The sequence below is a fragment of the Nymphalis io genome, chromosome 1 (genome assembly GCF_905147045.1).
Source record: "Nymphalis io chromosome 1, ilAglIoxx1.1, whole genome shotgun sequence".
Taxonomy (NCBI): Eukaryota; Metazoa; Arthropoda; class Insecta; order Lepidoptera; family Nymphalidae; genus Nymphalis; species Nymphalis io.
Genome location: NC_065888.1, coordinates 8999147 through 9018339, shown reverse-complemented (window position 1 = coordinate 9018339; position 19193 = coordinate 8999147). Strand labels below are relative to the sequence as shown.

General features: G+C 33.3%; 1 protein-coding gene across 1 annotated transcript in view; it reads right to left on the bottom strand.

Moving 5' to 3' along the window:
• The window catches only part of LOC126781143 (agrin-like), a 60151-nt gene that overhangs the window by 3257 nt on the left and 37701 nt on the right, over window positions 1-19193 (bottom strand). Inside the window, exons 11-26 of the mRNA XM_050505973.1 lie at window positions 13949-14188; window positions 13364-13669; window positions 13087-13239; window positions 12337-12618; window positions 11831-11977; window positions 10934-11067; window positions 9101-9401; window positions 7961-8128; window positions 6852-7215; window positions 6410-6622; window positions 5719-6113; window positions 5400-5646; window positions 4157-4321; window positions 3212-3408; window positions 2874-3060; window positions 46-407 (exon numbers count right to left, since the gene is read on the bottom strand). Coding sequence (XP_050361930.1) covers window positions 46-407; window positions 2874-3060; window positions 3212-3408; window positions 4157-4321; window positions 5400-5646; window positions 5719-6113; window positions 6410-6622; window positions 6852-7215; window positions 7961-8128; window positions 9101-9401; window positions 10934-11067; window positions 11831-11977; window positions 12337-12618; window positions 13087-13239; window positions 13364-13669; window positions 13949-14188 — 3861 coding nt within the window. The remainder of the gene's footprint in view (window positions 1-45; window positions 408-2873; window positions 3061-3211; window positions 3409-4156; window positions 4322-5399; window positions 5647-5718; window positions 6114-6409; window positions 6623-6851; window positions 7216-7960; window positions 8129-9100; window positions 9402-10933; window positions 11068-11830; window positions 11978-12336; window positions 12619-13086; window positions 13240-13363; window positions 13670-13948; window positions 14189-19193) is intronic.

The window sequence follows — 19193 nt, the reverse complement described above, 5'->3', positions numbered from 1 at the left end:
TTGTGATTTTTATAATAAAACACATAACAAATGCATAGAACTCACCGATCCACAGTTTAGGGTTCGCTTTCGAGGGTACCAGCAGCGACTGCGAGTAGCCTCTAACAGGCGGTAGATCGTCCACTTGCAACATCGCTAGTCTCTTGCGTCGCCTCACTACGGCCGTGTGCCATAGTCCGTCGTCCACTCTTTCTTGAGACTCCACACTTTGGAACCAGTCCTCGTGTGTGGCTGAGTTCTCCTTTGAATCCGTGTCCGTGTAGATTAATTGTAATTTTCCGAAACTAATTCCGAGTCCGATGAAGTCGCGGGGTCGTATACCGATTTTCCGTCTCCACATCAAAAGGCCAGAGTCGTTATGCGTACTAAATTTGATCTCGTATCTAATGCCGCGGAGGCTGCGATTCCTAAAATTTATAATGTGCTATAATTCAGATATCGTTTGTATCATTTCACAACTTATTTTTATTCTATATATATTTGCAACCTATTTGTAATAATATTTAAATAAAAGAATGAAATAAATTATTATATACGCAAAGCTTTTTGTTGAAATGTATATTATAGAACATTTTGGAAGTATTGTGCTAGTAAAACCTTATATATTATTATTATTCTGTTTAGTTTTTAAGGCTATTATTAATCCATCTGTATGCAAATAATTAACGTTATTGACATGTATAATGGAACTCAACACCAACTCGTCTAATAGGAAGCAGTGCTTAGAATTTATGCTTTTATGCAAACGACGGACATAGATTCAACTTTTATTATGGCGCCCGCTGCGATTTCAACAGTCAGTAGCAAAGGCAGGAATATTTAACAAGGGTATTATGTAATGGTAAAAATATTCGCTGAATATAAATGCAAACAAGGTATTTGTATTCTCTCTTTTGTTTAATTTTATTTTTCAATGTAAATTTGCAAACGTCCACCTCTTTTTTATAAAATAATTATTTTTCTAAAGCAACATTTAGTGGTATTATATAAAAATAAAATTTTAAAACTGACTATTTAAACGGAGTTTGCAACGATTAAGCGATTTTATTGGCAACATTGGTCGGCAATAACGCCAACAATGCAATTCTCTTTCACACGAATGCTCACGCAGATTATAATATTATCCAGTGGACGGATCGCACCGCATCATATAAAATGCATGAAAACATCCGAACGGATTTCGCGTTACGCTCCGACCGCTTCGTCAATAATGTGCGCGTCGCTTAACTAAACGTGAAACTTAATAGATAATGATTCGCTACCTTTAGTTCGTTGCACCTTGTTGTAAAATATCGAAACAGTTACGAAAAACCCCATTAGAAACGTTTTGTTCAAAACGAGAACACTAGAATTGAATATTAAAAGGTCGAGAAACGCTGTCTTAACGAAGTAAGTTATTTCAGCGAATAACAGTTTGACACAAGTTGATGTCATTGAAAGGACGTTACGAGTTTCGCATATTCCAGCGGTCTGAACCGAGTCACGTACGAGCACTTTGGCGTGATCTGATAGATTCAACTCAATTTACAAAGGCTAATGAAGTCCCACTACTGGAATAAGCTTCGAATGTATAATGCGGGGAGCGATAATTCACTAAGTCGCAAACTAAATTAAACAATATGTATATTGTATTAAGACGGCGCTCGCAATATTGGCAAGTGACATTTTAGGCAAAACACATTAATAGTTACCAAGCATGCATTTATAGAATAATAAATACGAAAAGTTTGAGTTACGAACTATGCATCAATTTTATTGAACCTTTGATACTTCTGATGATGGGTCTAGTTTTAATTAATATTTTTTTCAAAAAAAAAAATAAACTACTTCTAATATGTGCTTAAGTATAAGCCATATGAATCGAACGCATTAAAATCGATACATAGCAATGATTCTGAAGTATCACGACATCTCAGTTTCGATGTTATTAAATCTTATTTTATAAATCTATACAAAAGTTCGGTTAAAATCTGTTCAATATTAATAAGTAAAATGTGTGACAAAATATACATTGTTAAAATATATGTAAATTATTGTATTAACAAAGAAAAATTAATTACCTAATCTATGTTATAGTGTAGATAGATTCATTAGTACTTATATCTAAAAGAATTACTGAGTACATCCTTCAAATGCTATCTTACATCATAATTTCCTTCACCACCGTTAGTTTGTAGGCTAGAAAGAGACAAAGTTAGTTAGTATAAAATGAAAAAATAATAATTTAGCTCAGACAGAATAGGTATTATTAAAAATTAGTTAAATTTAATTTTAAAATTAGTTTAAGGATCTTATCATATATAGACAAAAAATAAAAAAATATTATCTTTTTTTATATTTGCCAGCACTTATATATAATTTTCGATGAAATCTAAAGTTAATTAACCAATAACAATTAAGTGCAGCAATATTAAAAAAAACCTTTATACAAATGTTGTTACAAAGTCCCGAACCTTAATATTATAATTTGAATCACAAAATATTGAAAAACAAAATGCAATCAATGTGATAAAACTGTTAATACAATTGTAGTAAATGATGTTAAATGTGATCAAACGATACGCACGATCGCTTATATTATTTATATATGCCTTAATGTGATGTAATAATCAAATTGTCCATTGATTTATTCTTCATTTTTCTGCTGCAATTACTTTATTACACCGCGGTTTCGTTCTCATCAATTTATTTTAAAATTAAACAAATCAATCGTATGACAATGTTTAATTAATTTTAACTCGACTAATAATAAATTGACACGAAACAATAATGATCGTTATTGTCATAATAGTTTTCATTATTGATAAAACATAACAGATAATGGGAAAAGTAATTTCGTTGCTATTATGAATATTAATTCGTTTCCAACTTACCTGCGGCCGCCCCGACTTCTGTACGAGTAATAATTATTTCCGTCGAACTTAATGGGCGCTCCATCGTTTAACATCTCCACTTTTAATTGCACCTCGCAATTCCTTCCCTGGTAACCGTCTGGGCATATACATTTGTATTCGTTCAGTAGAGGTATGCACGTGCCATTGTTTTTGCATGGAGTCAGACCTAGTTGCATTTTAATAATTAAAAATAAATTCAGATGTGTATTTTATGTATCTAAATTTTGGTAGTTATTTAAAGGAGATCGATGTCCTTAATGAAAGCTATCAAGTAAGATAAGCGATGGTTGTAAACATAACTCATACAATGCACTCACCGTCGCCGCAAGGCGGTCCGGTGTACTTAGTCACACCGCTCGTAGCGCAAGGCAGTCTATCTTCCTCAGCCACTACAGAACACTTGGCTATATCCCCGGCGTACAACGATAGTGGATTGCCGTTCACAAAAACCTGTTGCACTGCGCCTATGAAACTGCTGGTCACCCCGGACATTTTGTGAGGACGGACGTAGGCACTGGGAAAGATAACTTATTTCAACGCCAAGAAAGATTGCGCATAATAATATAAGTGATATTGATGGCTGCCTGATAATATATATTTTTTTCCTTTTTTTAAATAGATAAATTGCGTTTATTTAATATGAAAGTTATTTTTGTGGAATGCGCCAGTAAATTACCTTGTAGTTAATATTCTCCAATTATACATATATGATTGAAACAAGTAAATAATGAAACACATTTAACATTACAACAACATACATTTTATTTATTTAAAGCCTTATTACGTTTCAAAGTAAAATGTGCTTGACAAAAACATTAAGTCGGATTCAAGGCACTTGAATTTAATGAACATTGCAATAAAGTAATGGAGCTAACGAATAGTAGTTCTTAATTGTATTACAGACTCCAGGCCGTTATCGATTCAAATAAGACTGTCACATTCTAATTTTAGAATCAGTACACGAACTGACTAATGGATTAAAAATGATATTTCAAATATTTATTATACTTTAAATTGCTTTAATTAATTTTATTAAAAATGATCAGTTTAAATTGGTCAAATAAATAAGAGCTGTTTATACCAAAATGTAGAAAGCTACATCGGCTCGTTTTACCGAATTGAATTCGCTCAAAACAAATTTCGAACGAAATTAACTAAGACAATACCAGTTAATTTTATATCTATAATTCAACTGGAGATGGGTATTGTGGAAATTTACAAGGAACATACAAATTACATAATATTTTAATGCTACTACTCACGGTAATGAGCCGATAAATAGTGGTAAGGTGAGTTCAAGGTGCGTAAGAGGTGGCGCGGAGGCGCCGCGCAGTGCGGGCAGCTGGTCGAGCTGCAGGCTGCCGTGACGCCCCGAGCGGGACGCGCGCACCCGATGCCACCTACCTTTTGTTATCGCTACCGGAGACCTAGTACACAATTTATTGGCATATTTATGTAAACATTCAAAAATGACTAAAATGACATGTGGAATATTTCATCTGATGATTTTTTACTGTCTTAATATGCCTTGGTACTAATAACCTACTGAAAGTATTTACATACTCTCCGATACATTTTTAATGAACAATATTTATTAAGAATTATGCCGACTTACGTTTACGTTGACGATGTTCTTATATAATTTAAGCAATAAACGTATATTATTAAAAAAAACTCTAAATTTTTAGAAAATGAATTAAGATTGTTAAGAAATGCTATTTAATAAACAATCTTAAATATTAGACTAAAATGGCTCAGGGCTATGACGTCACAACTATCTGTATTTAACCTACTAACTAAAACTTACCTCGAAGTTCAGGGATAAGTCGACAAAGTTCGTTTGCTAAGTGAAATATACTTTTATCCTCACTAAAAGTAAATTGTCCTTTAATTACTTTTACCCTACACAGATTTTTACGCTTAATTTAAAACGTGTAACACTGACTTTGAAAATGACAAATTTTTACTGAAAAATAAGCGTCAGTATCGAACTTACCATATTAACTTCAATAATGGGGCCATTCATACATTGTATAATAAGCTTTTGTCTTTATTTATAACTTACGTGGCAGTACAATAATATTATATTACTTTTAATTACATCCGTAGTGTAACATCGCAGTTAACACAATTTTGGAGCATTATAGTCTTAGAGCTCGTTTGCTCTTATGATATCAAACGTCTCACACATCAAATATAACAACAACTTAATAAGCATAAAGGGAATACGTCTTTGTACCTTAATACTGTTCGAATACACGCAGTATATATTAAATGTGTCTCACGCTACTAAGCAAAGGCACTATAACAGCTCCCTCGGTGTAATTACAATTTGGCCATAATTCATCACGCTATTAAACTATTAATTTTCATACCATCTCCTCTAAACCCTGAACTTGCCAGAGATTCTATTTACATCAAGTAATAATATATAATTGCTCGCGAAACGAGACCGAGTTCACTTAATTCGTTAAATTAATTCTTCGGCCCCTAAGCCTTACTTACGTGATATTGGCTATTCCGCTCCCCAAATTGTACCTAAACTGTAGGTATCCATTAACTAAGTTAATCGCTATAAAATCTCCCCTGGCTTTATTGGACTGGCCGGTGTAAAGGAGCATTCCGGAAAATCGGTTCGTTAAAAACCAAATTTCGATTCGAAACGCCTTCCCTACACCTTCGAGGGGTGGCAATTCGACATAACTGGTCCCGTTGAACTGCGGTGACCAAGTTTCTTGGACAACATTTGCACCTGCAAAAAAATTCTTATTATAAAATATTGATCCGGACTCGGTGGATTAATAAGACAAAGAAAAGCAATTACCGTTATTGCACGTGTTTCCATTGGAATCGGGGTCGCCTCCGAACAAACATCGGCAAACGTGCCCGCCGTCTGGACCAATATCGCACAATAGCCCCTCATCATACCCGCACGGATTTGATTCGCAAGGATCTAATCTCTCATCACAATTGGCTCCTTGAAATCCGACGGCACAGTTACAAGTGTATTCAGTCGCCGAACCCTCAACTGCCCTACACGTGGCTCCGTTTCTACAGGGCATACTCATGCAGGGATTAGATTCACACTCGCGTACGTTATCTATAGACACGACTAATGAGTCCGGACGACCCAATTTCTTTGTGACTTGATGACGTATTATTCTCAAGTACTTCACGCAGCCGATAAATCCAGTTCGCGTCCCGATATTGTCGTAAACTCTGAATGGGAACAAATAATCATTTTTGTGTATTTTAAATAATAGCGAATATTATATTCGAAATTGAATCGTCAATATTTCATTACACTATCGAAATATATTGGATTTAATTAAGCGTATATTCTACAAGCATTACGTACATTTAATAATACAATACAATATGTATTTATTACACGCTATGACGGCGTCGTAACGATGCATTTCATTATAACTTTGTTTTTTACTTGCAATTTATTTTAGAATCTAATATAGTTCAACCTGATAGTTTTAATTGTAATAATTTGCTTAAAAATATACCTGGAATAATTGGTAGCAACACTACCAATATAAGCGTCCTCAGCGAGGTCTAAAGCCTTCAAACTACCGCTCGACTGACCGACCACATCTTCCATATCGTCAACAGATAGAATGCCGTCTCGATGATATCGTTTCGCAGAAACTTTATGATACTCGTTTAACGTTATTTTTTCGAGTGATGTCAGAATTATTACACCATTTCCAAGATTGTACCTAGCAAGAAAATTATTAAACCGTAAATATAAATGTACCGAATATATTTTTTTATGATCTTCGGTTACTTTTATTTATGCTATTTGGTAAATATTCAAACTCATTATGGAATTAAAATTTAACAATATTAAGATAAATAGAAAATATTGAACTTAAATTTAACATTCGTAAAATTCGTAAATTAAATTTAAAATTCGTAAATTAAGATACGAATAAAAAAAGGACTTACCTGAACTCCAAATACCCGTTAACCAACGCGAGCGAAACAAAATCGCCCGTTCCGTCGGATTTCTGCTGATTGTACAATATGACCCCATTCTCAGAGAATGCCTTAAATTCAATATCGATGTTCAACTTATGGTAAGCCTTTAACGGTTTTAGGCGTATATAGGACGTGCCGTCGAACGATGGAGTTTCGATGTAAGTTGTTGGCAGAGCGTCTTTGATATGAAATTCACAGTTAACTCCGGTGTACATATCAGGACATACACATGTATACGTTGAACCGGGTAAGTCTATGCAAGTACCGAGATTGTAGCACGGCTCGGACAAACATGCGCTGTATTCCTCTGTTGTTTCTTGTATCATTTCCTCTGTAACAATTTGACATATGTCGAAAAGTTCGAAAATATGTTCCAATAATATAGATTGAAAAGTAACTTCTTGGGTCTTTATAAATATCTAAATACTGTCAGTAGTACAAAGGTTTACGGGTCGCATAGCAATTTAACATTGTTGTCTTCATTCCAATCACAAGCTTTACGCTTAACTGGAGGTATACATATGAATATTAGTAAAACCGTAAAACGGACATTGATGTTCTATTTATAAAATAAATAATAATTTATGTAGGTACATATTATTAATTTTTTTTTTACTGTCACATCGAAATATAAGGTAATTTGGGCCAATCAAAAATAAGAGCATTAAAAATTTAAAAGCAAATACTTTAGTGAGTACACTATACGAAATTATAGCGTTCACCGTATTTGTTTTACTTTATAAATGTAATCAATTGTATTTCTTTTAAGTAAAATCGTTTTTACTTTTGCATTTAATATGTTTATTTATTTACTATCATATTTATTCTCCTTATTAAATCATAGTTTTAGCCGATTCCTAATTAAATTTTATTTAAGATCAACATTTTTAATCCTTCAAGCTTTCAAGCATTACATGTGCCTTAGTTCAATTCTTTGAAAAAGAAAATACAAGCGCACTCGTGATGAATAAAGTGTATAAATCATGTTCAAATTGCTTAAAGTCCTTCTTAATGCGTGCACTTAAGCCTTCCGAGGGCATGTATGGTGTCCATGAATAATAGTGTAACTGACTTACCAACACAAGCCTTTCTGTGTTCTGTTGGTGTATATCCAGGGCGGCACACACATCCACCACGCGCACAGTGTGCGCCGGGTAGCGCCTCACAATCCGCGTCTTCCACGCACAGGTCTCCGAGCAAAGCGCCTACCACGCCCACGGTCGCTGTTGTAGCTGTTTGTGACCCTAGTATGAACAAAATATTTAACCTCCCGAAAACATTTTTTATCATATACCTACCAAATGTCTATTAAATATCTATCTTTTTGTTATAAATAGTACGTATTACTAGAAGTAGTAAATATTACTAGAAATAAAAATTAAATAAACATGCCAATTGAACATATGTATGTTTATGAACATGTGTTCATAAACAAACTAATTTATTTGAAACTGGTGGCAAAAAAGAACAATGTTCCTTATTATTTAATATTAATTAATAATTAGTTCCAAAAGTTCAATTAAATTATCAATTGTTGTGACACATTTAATTCTAAGAAATGTATATAAGCAAGAAAACAGTGTCATGTCCAAGTTCTTCAATAACTTCATCGATAACTTGAATATTATATTACATACATAAATATCAGTTATTAGAAAATTACAAATAAACTTATTATATAAATGAAGTTATCTAAGTATTAAGAAAACATCAACAAATTCTCCATCATTACATCGGTCCAACAAATAAGTAAGATAAATCGGTAACTAAGTTAAGGATACGAGGAGCAGTGTCACGAAGTGACAAGGGAAACTGCTCACACAACAAGCCGAACTGTAATCTCCACAAAATTAACGTGATTAAGATGAATTGAGCTGTTACTTAAATACAAGAGCCGGATGATGGTCGACAGTTAATTAAGTAATTTCGTAACTACAAATTTCAAAACTTTCGACTATCGCATTATTTGTGAATTCTGCAAAAGTGCTATTCCAGCTTGTTACTGAAAATTAAAAAATCAAATAAATAGTCAATACTATGTTTTTTTTTCAGTTTTGATAAATAATACCAACACAATTATACCAAAGATTAAATGCTCGATGAAAGTGAAAAAACCACTTAGCGTCGTCTTTTGAGGATATAATAAAACATTTGAAATTTTGAAATTGCTTTTGAAATGATAGACAATAGGTGCCAATTGTTTCCCCTTCACTTACCCTTCAGTTTTTGTCCTGATATAATGCTGTCAAAATCACTAGGTGTCTCTTTTCTCGTCCATTCATATTTGTTGTAGTACTTGTCGGGGTTGAGTAAGTGCCTTGTGGACTTGGAAGCAGCTCCATCGTCCTGTTGTGTAAACTGTATAGGGGAGGAAGGCCGCGGGGGTCCCGCTGTACCAGCTACTTCAGACAGCTTACAAGGCCCGAAGGCTTGCACAACGATATCTTCTTGCGTCCGACAAGCTTGCAACTTTAGATGACACTCAGATTCGTAAGTTTTGCCGTCGCTCCCGCATACCTGTTGATTTTTATTGGAGTGTAACTAAGTTGGAAGGAATTTAGTTTGTAAATGAACTCTAGTTTTGAACGCTGAGAGACTAATAAGCAGTCTGCACCTGTTGCAACTGAAGATTTAAATAAACTTTTTTAGTATCGTAACTTTGAGCGGGCGATATTAAAACCTCATACAAATACACTTTCTTCTTATGTTATTTTAGTGGGAGTGTGACTATGACTAAAAACTAAAATATATTAAGTTAAGCCGTAATAACGGTAAGTAGGGGCTTAAGTCTGATTTAGTGCGATTGAGGTTTTCTCCCAATTACTTCTTTCATTAATGTATATTTATCGCTACGGCATCATAAGATTTTAACAAACGTAATACATAAATAAGCAAAAATGAAAGTAATTATTCCAATTCGAATGTAATATACGAATTAAGGCAGATAGTTGTACTGATAACTGATAAATGTAATGATATTATTATTAAGGGTTTTAGATTTTAATTAAATTCTTCTAATTAGAATGAGCTTACTGACGGAATACAGCGCAGTAAGTCAAGTGTATCCAATCCTATTATTGTCGCTATGATTTCAGTACTGTCATGCTCATAATAAATTAAAATAATTACTACACTCTTATCATCAATTAAAATATTAGACACACGGCATAAATTTATGTATATGAATCTTTTTTTCGAACATATATAATCGTTTTTACTAAAATATTTCACTCTTACTGTAGTACAGTCGTGCACATAATTATTTGTTAAGTGTAATTTTTAAGAGTAATTGAGTAAGTAATTTACATTGGCTATAACTAGTAAGACTTGGTGTTCTATTTTTAAAAAGACCAAATCGAGGTTTTTCTAAAATCAGTTTCACTTCTGGTTTCTAAATATACATTTATGTTATTTGATACACTTCTGCTGTTACTGCTGACTGAAATTCTACTTCAATACTTAACTCCCTCCATATAATCTAATCTCAAACGTCTAATTTATATATTTATTATTTATATACTATAATTAAACTGGCTTACTCAGAATGACAACTGAAAGAGATGTTGATAAAACAGCTTATACTTAACCGTAATAAAAATGTCTTGTAGACCGATTTCGGCCACGGCCAATCTCAAGAGAGATTAGCCAACTACGCAGGAGATACTATTCTGCATAAGTGTGCGCAAACACATGTGCACTCTCTATTCCCTAACTCTCATAATCCGAAGGGACGTCAATCCGATACGACTGGAAAGAGTTCAAGTGTGCAGGACCAACGGCTTTACGTGCTTTCCGAGGCACGGGAATGTACACACTTCCAACTTCCAGACTCCGGGCTGCTATTAAGAATTTTCTGACAGAAAAACCCAATAACTTTTTATTGGCCTGACCTGGGAATTGAACCCAGGACCTCCGGTTCTGCGGCCTTACATCAAGCCAATAGACCAACGAGGTTTTATTTATTATTTAACTGTTATTCATTATTTGGATGGCAGTACGTTCCTTCACTTAACTATCTAAATAATTTAAAAAAAATGCTAAGCTCTTACCAACATGTTTAGGTCGCTATCGGGGCAAGCGGCGGCAGCACACTCGCACAGCGCTCCGCCCGTCCGCTCCGTACACACCGCTCCGAAGTAACACGACAATTCCGCACAAGAATCCACTACGCCTCCGATTTCAGCTAATGATATATCAATGTTATACGAATGTGACTTGAATCTAATCATTCTGGGTGGCCTCAGAATCAAACGTTTATTGTTTTGTTATTGTTGTTGATAGTTAAATGGGGGTAAATCTAACCTGAGCTTCGTAAGACAGGATTCGTGAAAAATCGTGAGCTAACATACAAGTATCAAAATAAAATCTTCTATCCATGGATCTGTTTAAGCGGAATCCTCTATGTATTGAGGTCTTTTTTACTTTCTTTAAGTCTAAACTTGTATATAAAATATGTAATTTAAAGAGAATTAAATTACAAAACAATGTTCGTTTAAGATCGTATAAACCACACCCACTACCACACGTGCCCACATATCAAACACATTCTTTAATTATAAAAAGCACTTTCGGAAATAAGAATTCAAGTCCTATTGTGTAGGATTTTTTAATAATTTCAAATTAATTTTCCTAGTTACTAATTATGTACGGACAAAAATCGATTTAAACGCAGCCATTTTCGTTAGTGTTCTAAGGTTTTTGCGTAATTAAGGTTCAAACGAGATCTTTTTCCTTTTTGATACTACTTCCGTGGTTAAGATCCAAAGTCAATTACCATTATTCTCCATAAATGACTAAATTCACGCTTTATAACACTATAAATTATAATAAGCGTTACATATTCATTCTTAACAGAGCTACGCCGGATATAAAGGGCATAAAAAGTGATCGTAGAGGGAAGATATCCCAATATAAAAAGCAATATATCAGGATTATCGCGCACTTACGATCGGAACAGCCGTTGGGTCCTAACCGGCGGCGGTGGTCGGCGCACACCGTACACTTCTGGCCCTGCACGCCGGCGCGGCACACGCAGCGCCCCGTCATTTGCTCACAGTCTTCACGGACTGAACCGAACGCTGAACACCCGCATGCTATCACGTATAAAAACAAGATTCCGTTATCCATACACATCATAGCCGCAATGGATCATTTGTTCATTGTTCATCACATGTTATTTTAAAAAAATGACAGCAATATTGTTTTTGAAACAAAACTAAACCACGATTGTTAGAATTATTATAAAGTATGGTATTTTGTATTCATTTGAATGAAACTTAATATCGTAAGACATCAATTGTATTCGAGGTTTTTTTTCCCTAGACAATGTTCGCTTTAAATAAAATTAATTATAAGAAAACATTGAGTGTAAAAACACAAAAATTATATCTGTTTTCAATAATCATATTAATATGAGTTTAAGGCACAAGATAAGGTACAATATCAAACTCACGTATGCATCCAGTATGACCGGATCCTATGCGAGGCAGTCCCCAATAACCGGGCTCGCATCTATCGCATTTAAGGCCGCCCACGCCCGGACGACAAACGCACTGTCCGCTGTCATCGCATCTATCAGACATGGAGCCGAGCCGGTTACAACCACATGTCGAAGTAGTTACCGGACAGCCGTCTTCGCCCGGACCGGTGGCCGCGGTCGAGCCATCCGGGCAACAACCATGAGCACTCTCCGAGCAGTGTGCACTTCTCCTGTCATCTACTTGTTTTGTGTCATCTGGTTGGAATAAATCATGAAAACTTATGAATAAAACTTTATAAAACGCATATTTTATTCACGTTGCATTTTATAAGATGGTAACAAAGGACTCAAAGCGGTAACAGCTAGCGTGATTGTATCCAATTTACTCGTAGCGTCTTGTACCTTAACCATTCTCGCTACGACATTTCATAAATAAGTAGTTATATTTCGCTCTATAGAATAAAAGTACTTTATTATAAATTTATATAATAAGCTACGTTTAGGTAAATAGTAGCCGGATAAAGGATAAATTTACTACTGTTTCATGTGTGTTGAGTAAATGAATGTTCATTCAAATTGTATTGGCAATTACTGCTAAAACATCGGTAATTACGTTATTATTTTCTCATTTTAGTAATAGTATGTATATTAATGAATTATTATTAAAATCGTAAAAATATATTTGAATAAATGATGATTGTAATATATTTGATGTAAACTCACTCTTAGGACAACATCTAGCGGCAGTTAACGTTATGTGGCAATAACTCCCCGGTGGGCAATCCTGGCGGTGGGGGCCATTACCGCAGTCGATTTCCAGTCCCGTGGACATATCTATCATTGCCTTGTTATTACCGCACGGCCTGACTTCCATACCTGAATATAAATTCATCGATAAACTAAATATTCATAAGCGATTTGAAATTGATTAAATGTTATTTGGTAGTAAACCCATTTCCGAAAGGAACCATTTTTAGTAAATCATGCAATTGCAACCAACCTTTGCACAAATCCAAAGGTCTTAGTCTTAGCTCTAACTGCTTCTGACAGCCTTCCTTCCGCATGGCACACAAACTTGGGTAGAGCCGAAAGTCGGATGCGCAAACCGGAAAGTATTCATCATCAACCGGACATTCGAAAAGGCAAGAGCAGCGCGGGTAGCCATCGAAGCCGACCTCGCAGCTGGCGTCGAAGTCACAGCGGATGTCACGGCACGCTGAAGCACTCGTGCTGCCACCGAACTCAGTTGCGCCCAAGAAATCCGTCGAACCCTCCTCGGCCTCCGTTGTGGTCATCGCGGTCGTAGCTACCCCGCACCGAGTCAAATATTTGTGTGTTAGTCAAGCGGCAAAGCGTAAAGTTTGTTAATTGATCGGGGATGGGTCGCTATATTGAAATTACTGATAACGACTGGGATTGAGGACGGTACGATAGTAAACATTTTCGATGTTTTACCGTCATAAATTTTTATATTGACTTTAGAACAATGACGTATTTTTTATATTAGAGGATAAGTTTGTTATGTTAATAATATTAGTAGTTAATTTGAAAGTTTAAAAAAAGCAGCGAAGTTCGTTACACGTACTCATTGCAATCGGTGGCACGACAGCGAGTCTATCTTTGCAGTCACCGTAGAAGATGACGTGAAGTTTGGCTGGAGGTGGTAAACGGCATGCTGCTTTTTGTAGTTCACATTCATTAGGATAAGTCTGCATAGTGCTACCGCAAACGGGTTCACGCGGCGCACTTGTACAATCGGTTGGACACAAGCATTCACCGGCCACACAGTGAGCCCCAAATGAGCACTGTACACCTTCGCACAACGCTGTAACAAAGTGTACGTTACTTTAAGCTGCTAATTTTACACAAATAAAAATATAAGGTCAATTTTAGTATAAGATACTTTTTATCGTGGAAAATGATACAATTCCCAATTGGTAGTCCAGTGAATTTTTTAATCGGAAAACTTTTAAATCGGAATTTGGCTAACCGATTGGGTTTTTATTATAAGCCTCGCGAAAGGTGAAACAAAATAAATGAAATGGTTTCTTTTTATTTCGAAAACCGTAAAAGCTACATTTGCATATACGATTTTGCATACTAAGTTATATCAAACATTCAGCTCATGCTCTATAAATAGAAATGCTCCGTGTTACTATTCCATTTATGAAAGAATAATTACAAACAACTTAAACAAATCCAGAAGACTACAAAAATAATTTTCTATATCGACAAAGAAAATCCTTGTATAAAAGATAACAGTTTCGCGCTTTCACATATTCCCAACAGTTTAAGATGATCCAATAAAACAATAAATTTCCCGCATACAACGCCATTACTGTACGAGACATGTTCTGGTTTCCATTTACTGAAATGAAGGATAAGAGAAGACATCCGTGAAAATTTAATAACGATTGTTTACAACTTCTGCGCAAAATGAAAGCCTTGTAAGAGCGGTCGATTACTAGCCACTGAGAAAAGAGAAATAGGTTGCTAGAATTAAAAATATATTTGCCCGTGGGCAAGAGAAAAGGAAAATAAAATAGGTACGGTAGCTAATTAAAAAGTTTGAGAACAACTACACTGTAACTCATTAGAATTTTTGTAACAGTTTGGAATCAGATATTTCCTTCACTTTAACCTTTCGAGAGCACTCATGTAATGACTAATATTACAGACGTAAAAATGTAACAAATATTAAAGTAAATTAATATGGAGCTCTCTAGGTATACGATTCTTAATTTAAAAATGTAACCCGTGTTGGATACCAAATGAAAGAGTGCAATCAGCACATTTCAAACTAGCTCTTACTCGTCGTTTTCCTTGCGTTAAATCGATAATTGCTTATACATAGTTTGTAAAATTACGTTGCAGATGTTCATATAGGCTATAAAAAACGTGATGGATAGTCGATTTCTTTATACTTATATTTATTTATATAACTTATGCGAAACGCTAGTTTTTACAAACCTTATCAAAATTAAAATGTTTAAATACTAATTTAAAAAACGTTAAACCTAGAATAAATTGTACAGCGTCACTACATACACTTTCACTGGAAAATAAAATACGAGAAAAATACAAAACAAGAAAATATTATTTTCTGAAATCCTTATATACAAACTATGCAATTATTTGTCATTTAACTGTAAAGAATTGCTATCGATATAAGTTAATTTTTTCATATTTATGTAATAAAATTTAATTGGTTTCAATATATTATATTCCTCTTAGAGCCTAATGACATAATACAAATGACGTCATAAGATTATAGCAACAAATTTGAAAGAGGCGAATTGGCGTTCATTACAATTGATGCTTTTGTTATTTTACAGTTTTAAATAGTATAATAAACTTATCTATGTAAGTTACAAACAGTTTCTTTGATAAATATTATATAACAATACAGTTTTGTAAATAAAAACAAATTTGAATTTGATGATAAGAATAAATGCTTCTATATTAAAAAAAAATTAGGAGATCACTAATGCAATGTAACAATGAAAAAAATATTTTTGTTATATAATGCTTTAAATTTATAAAGCTATTAATGAACTTACAGAAGCCTTTGATATAAATAATTAATAGAATTTTACTAGTATTTATTTAAATAGTAGTAGCTGAGGTCGATAAATTGAATTGTGACAAAGTAATCTAAAATCAACCATAATAGACGATTAACTTTATCTGTCTTAGTTTTTAGGTCGTAGCTAAATATAAAACACTTCAATCCCTTATCGATTTGTACCCTTGTAAAGAAACAAGCGTTAAGCTTTCAAAGGAATCCCGTGACAGCCTACGTCTCAGTTAAATTATTAACGGTTTTAATAGAAGACAAATTATCTAAAATTATAACAAATAAATGTTTTTATAAGACAACAATAATTTTCATTTTATTTTAAATTACAATGTTAACATTTTACATTTATTTTGATCAGACATCTTAAATTTTTCGAAGACATGTTTCAAAATTAATTGATGAACATATATAATTATTGATTTATTTCTTAGGTTGCGTCTTGATTTGACGTTGCCTTCATAAAGGAAATAAAAAACGCAATAAGTCCCACAGACATAACATTAACCGTATATTTTTCAGACTATTCGTAGGTTTAAAATACCCTTACGGTATTTAAAAGGCCATTAAGCGTCTACGAAGCACGTTTGCATTAACTTGACTGGAATCTTAGATAGAATAAACATATACATATACATATGAAAGCGTTCGTATCATTAGATAAACACCTCCATTGAGTTTGGATTTTAATTAATTGAATGTAACTAGTGTTTGGAATTCAACCATAGTTAATTAATTAATTGAAAATTTAATTTCGAACATTTTATTCTACTTTTACTTCCAAATTTTATTTGTTGACAATACTAAAGCTTACAGATAAAAAAAAGGAAATCAATTAAAAAAAGAGGGGAAAAAACAGTAAATTGTTTTGTGTTTGGGTATTTATTCTTAAATAAAAGTTAAAATAAAATTACATTGTACTACGTAGTTAATTACCATTGTATAAATTAATCAAAAATGATTAGATTGAATAATTTAAGTTGAACGGTAGGAAGAGAATATCAATCGTTACACTGGACATTTATACAAGTTTACTTCGTATATACTTTGTGGTAATATATTTCTTTCTGCGAATAAAAAACATGTTTCCAATAGGTTATTAAAATCATCTATTTCAAAGCCAAGTGAACTATAGTAACATCAAATTTATATCAAATACATAAATAATAGGTGAAATGAAATCATTAAAACTAAATTTACTTTCAAACGGGAAAGCTACATTAAGCCATCAGAATTTTTTCATCTCTGTTTTATATGACGGCGCATAGTTTTTGAGATTATACATTTTAGCCTTTGTTATTAAGCGCTTAAGGTTCTACATTACTTACATGGCCTTTGATGTCTGAACATAATCAGATATTATTTCATATAGCACGTCAATCTTCATATGAAAGTCCTTTGTGCCTCAGGTCTATTATACTTTACACGCTGACAAAGTTTAATTAAAATTTTAGAAAATATAGCTTCTAATTTAGTAAATAAGCTTATTATTATTTTACTAATTATTTCGCAAATATTAATAACGTATTATTAATAATAATTACTAACATAATGTAGTATAGACTGGAAATTTAATTGAATAAATTGATTTGAATTATTATATAGATATTAAAGGAAGAGCAATACTTGTGTATACACCATGTACGTTATTTATAATTATCCCTCTAATTAAGCGAAACTTCTATTAGAAGTGGTGAAACAGGCCCAGGATTCAGGGTCGAACCTTCGACTTTTACATTACTATACTCTAAATGATCGACGGATCAATTTGGCTTAATTATTTTAATTTCAACTCAATTTAAAATACAATTCCGTTTTATTTTTATAAAATTATCACTATTCTCATAATTAGCTTGTAAAGTGGTCAACGGAACTTCTAGCTGACCATAATTTTAGCTTTAGATTTTAAACCAAATACATTCCTGAATTTAGTGTAACTACACTCAATTTCCTAATTTAATTTGTTGAGGTTCGAGTGAAAACAGATGTTTTTAACTTATTTTAGGAAAGCAAACGAGACAAGCGAATGGTAAAAAAACATTTCAAATACCGTCAAAGTATTAAACTGCAAATACACTGGCTCACTCACCTTCAAATTTAATTACATTATTACAAAGTATTATATAGTAATGAAAACGGACTATCACGTTTTTTTTGTTTCACTAAAATGTCGTCTCATTTTAATGACTTTGTCTTATAGATGCATAAAGATAAAACATGTATAAACTTTGATAACAATCATTTATATTCACTATGTTATATCCACTATATTTTATCAATGCATTTAAAACCTTTAGCGTACTACTTATAATATATTAATAGCCATTATAATATCAATAGATTTCAATAAATCAATATCTTCAACATAACACCAGGCTGACTCTCATCCTGAAACGTCGGTGCAATCTATAATAATATGGATTTACTGCCGGCCTATTCTGTCAAAGTGTAATGGAGCGTATATTATTAGGTCCAGCTTGACATGAGTTGTGTGACTAAGCTTGTTCAAACAGAAGCATTTAGGCGACTTAGCCACACAAATTGTGATCCAAACGCATACATAATAATCTGTATATTTATATTCTTATCCACTTCTATCTACTTGTTACATAAAAATTTGTTTTTAATATAATTTTGATCTAAGCATACTGTTGTTGTATCAGTACTTGTACTTTAGAATAAACAGAGTAATACCATTGAATTATAATTGTAAATCAAATTGTTTTGATGTAGACAAAACACTATATTTTTTAACTTAAGACAACAAAATCTAAATAAACTTTTATCTATAACTGAAAATACTCTTAAGAACTGGATCCCTTTAGACCGAGTAAAAGTATTAAAGTGTGTGAAAATAGAACGTTTCACAAGATAGGCAGTAAATATAAAACATATTGAGAGCACTTTACTTTGCGATTTGTCAAGATTTTTTATTGCGCCATTATTACTATTACAGCAATATATGTTTATAGTGGACTAAAAGTGTCATCATGCCTAGTGGAAATTGTTAGATCGGCAAACGATAAATATAGGACCGTCACGATCTAATGAGAAACGACTTCAAGCCAAACGAAATATACTTTTCCCTTAAGCCGTGTCAGTTACGAGTCTAATTTGCCAGTACCATTTTTTAAATATAGAACACATGATGGAACGATTTCTTCTGCCTATTCTATACATATAATAAAAATTTAACTGATCGCTTTCTTTACATGGAAGATATAAGAGTAAAACTATTATAGGGGCCTTTGTT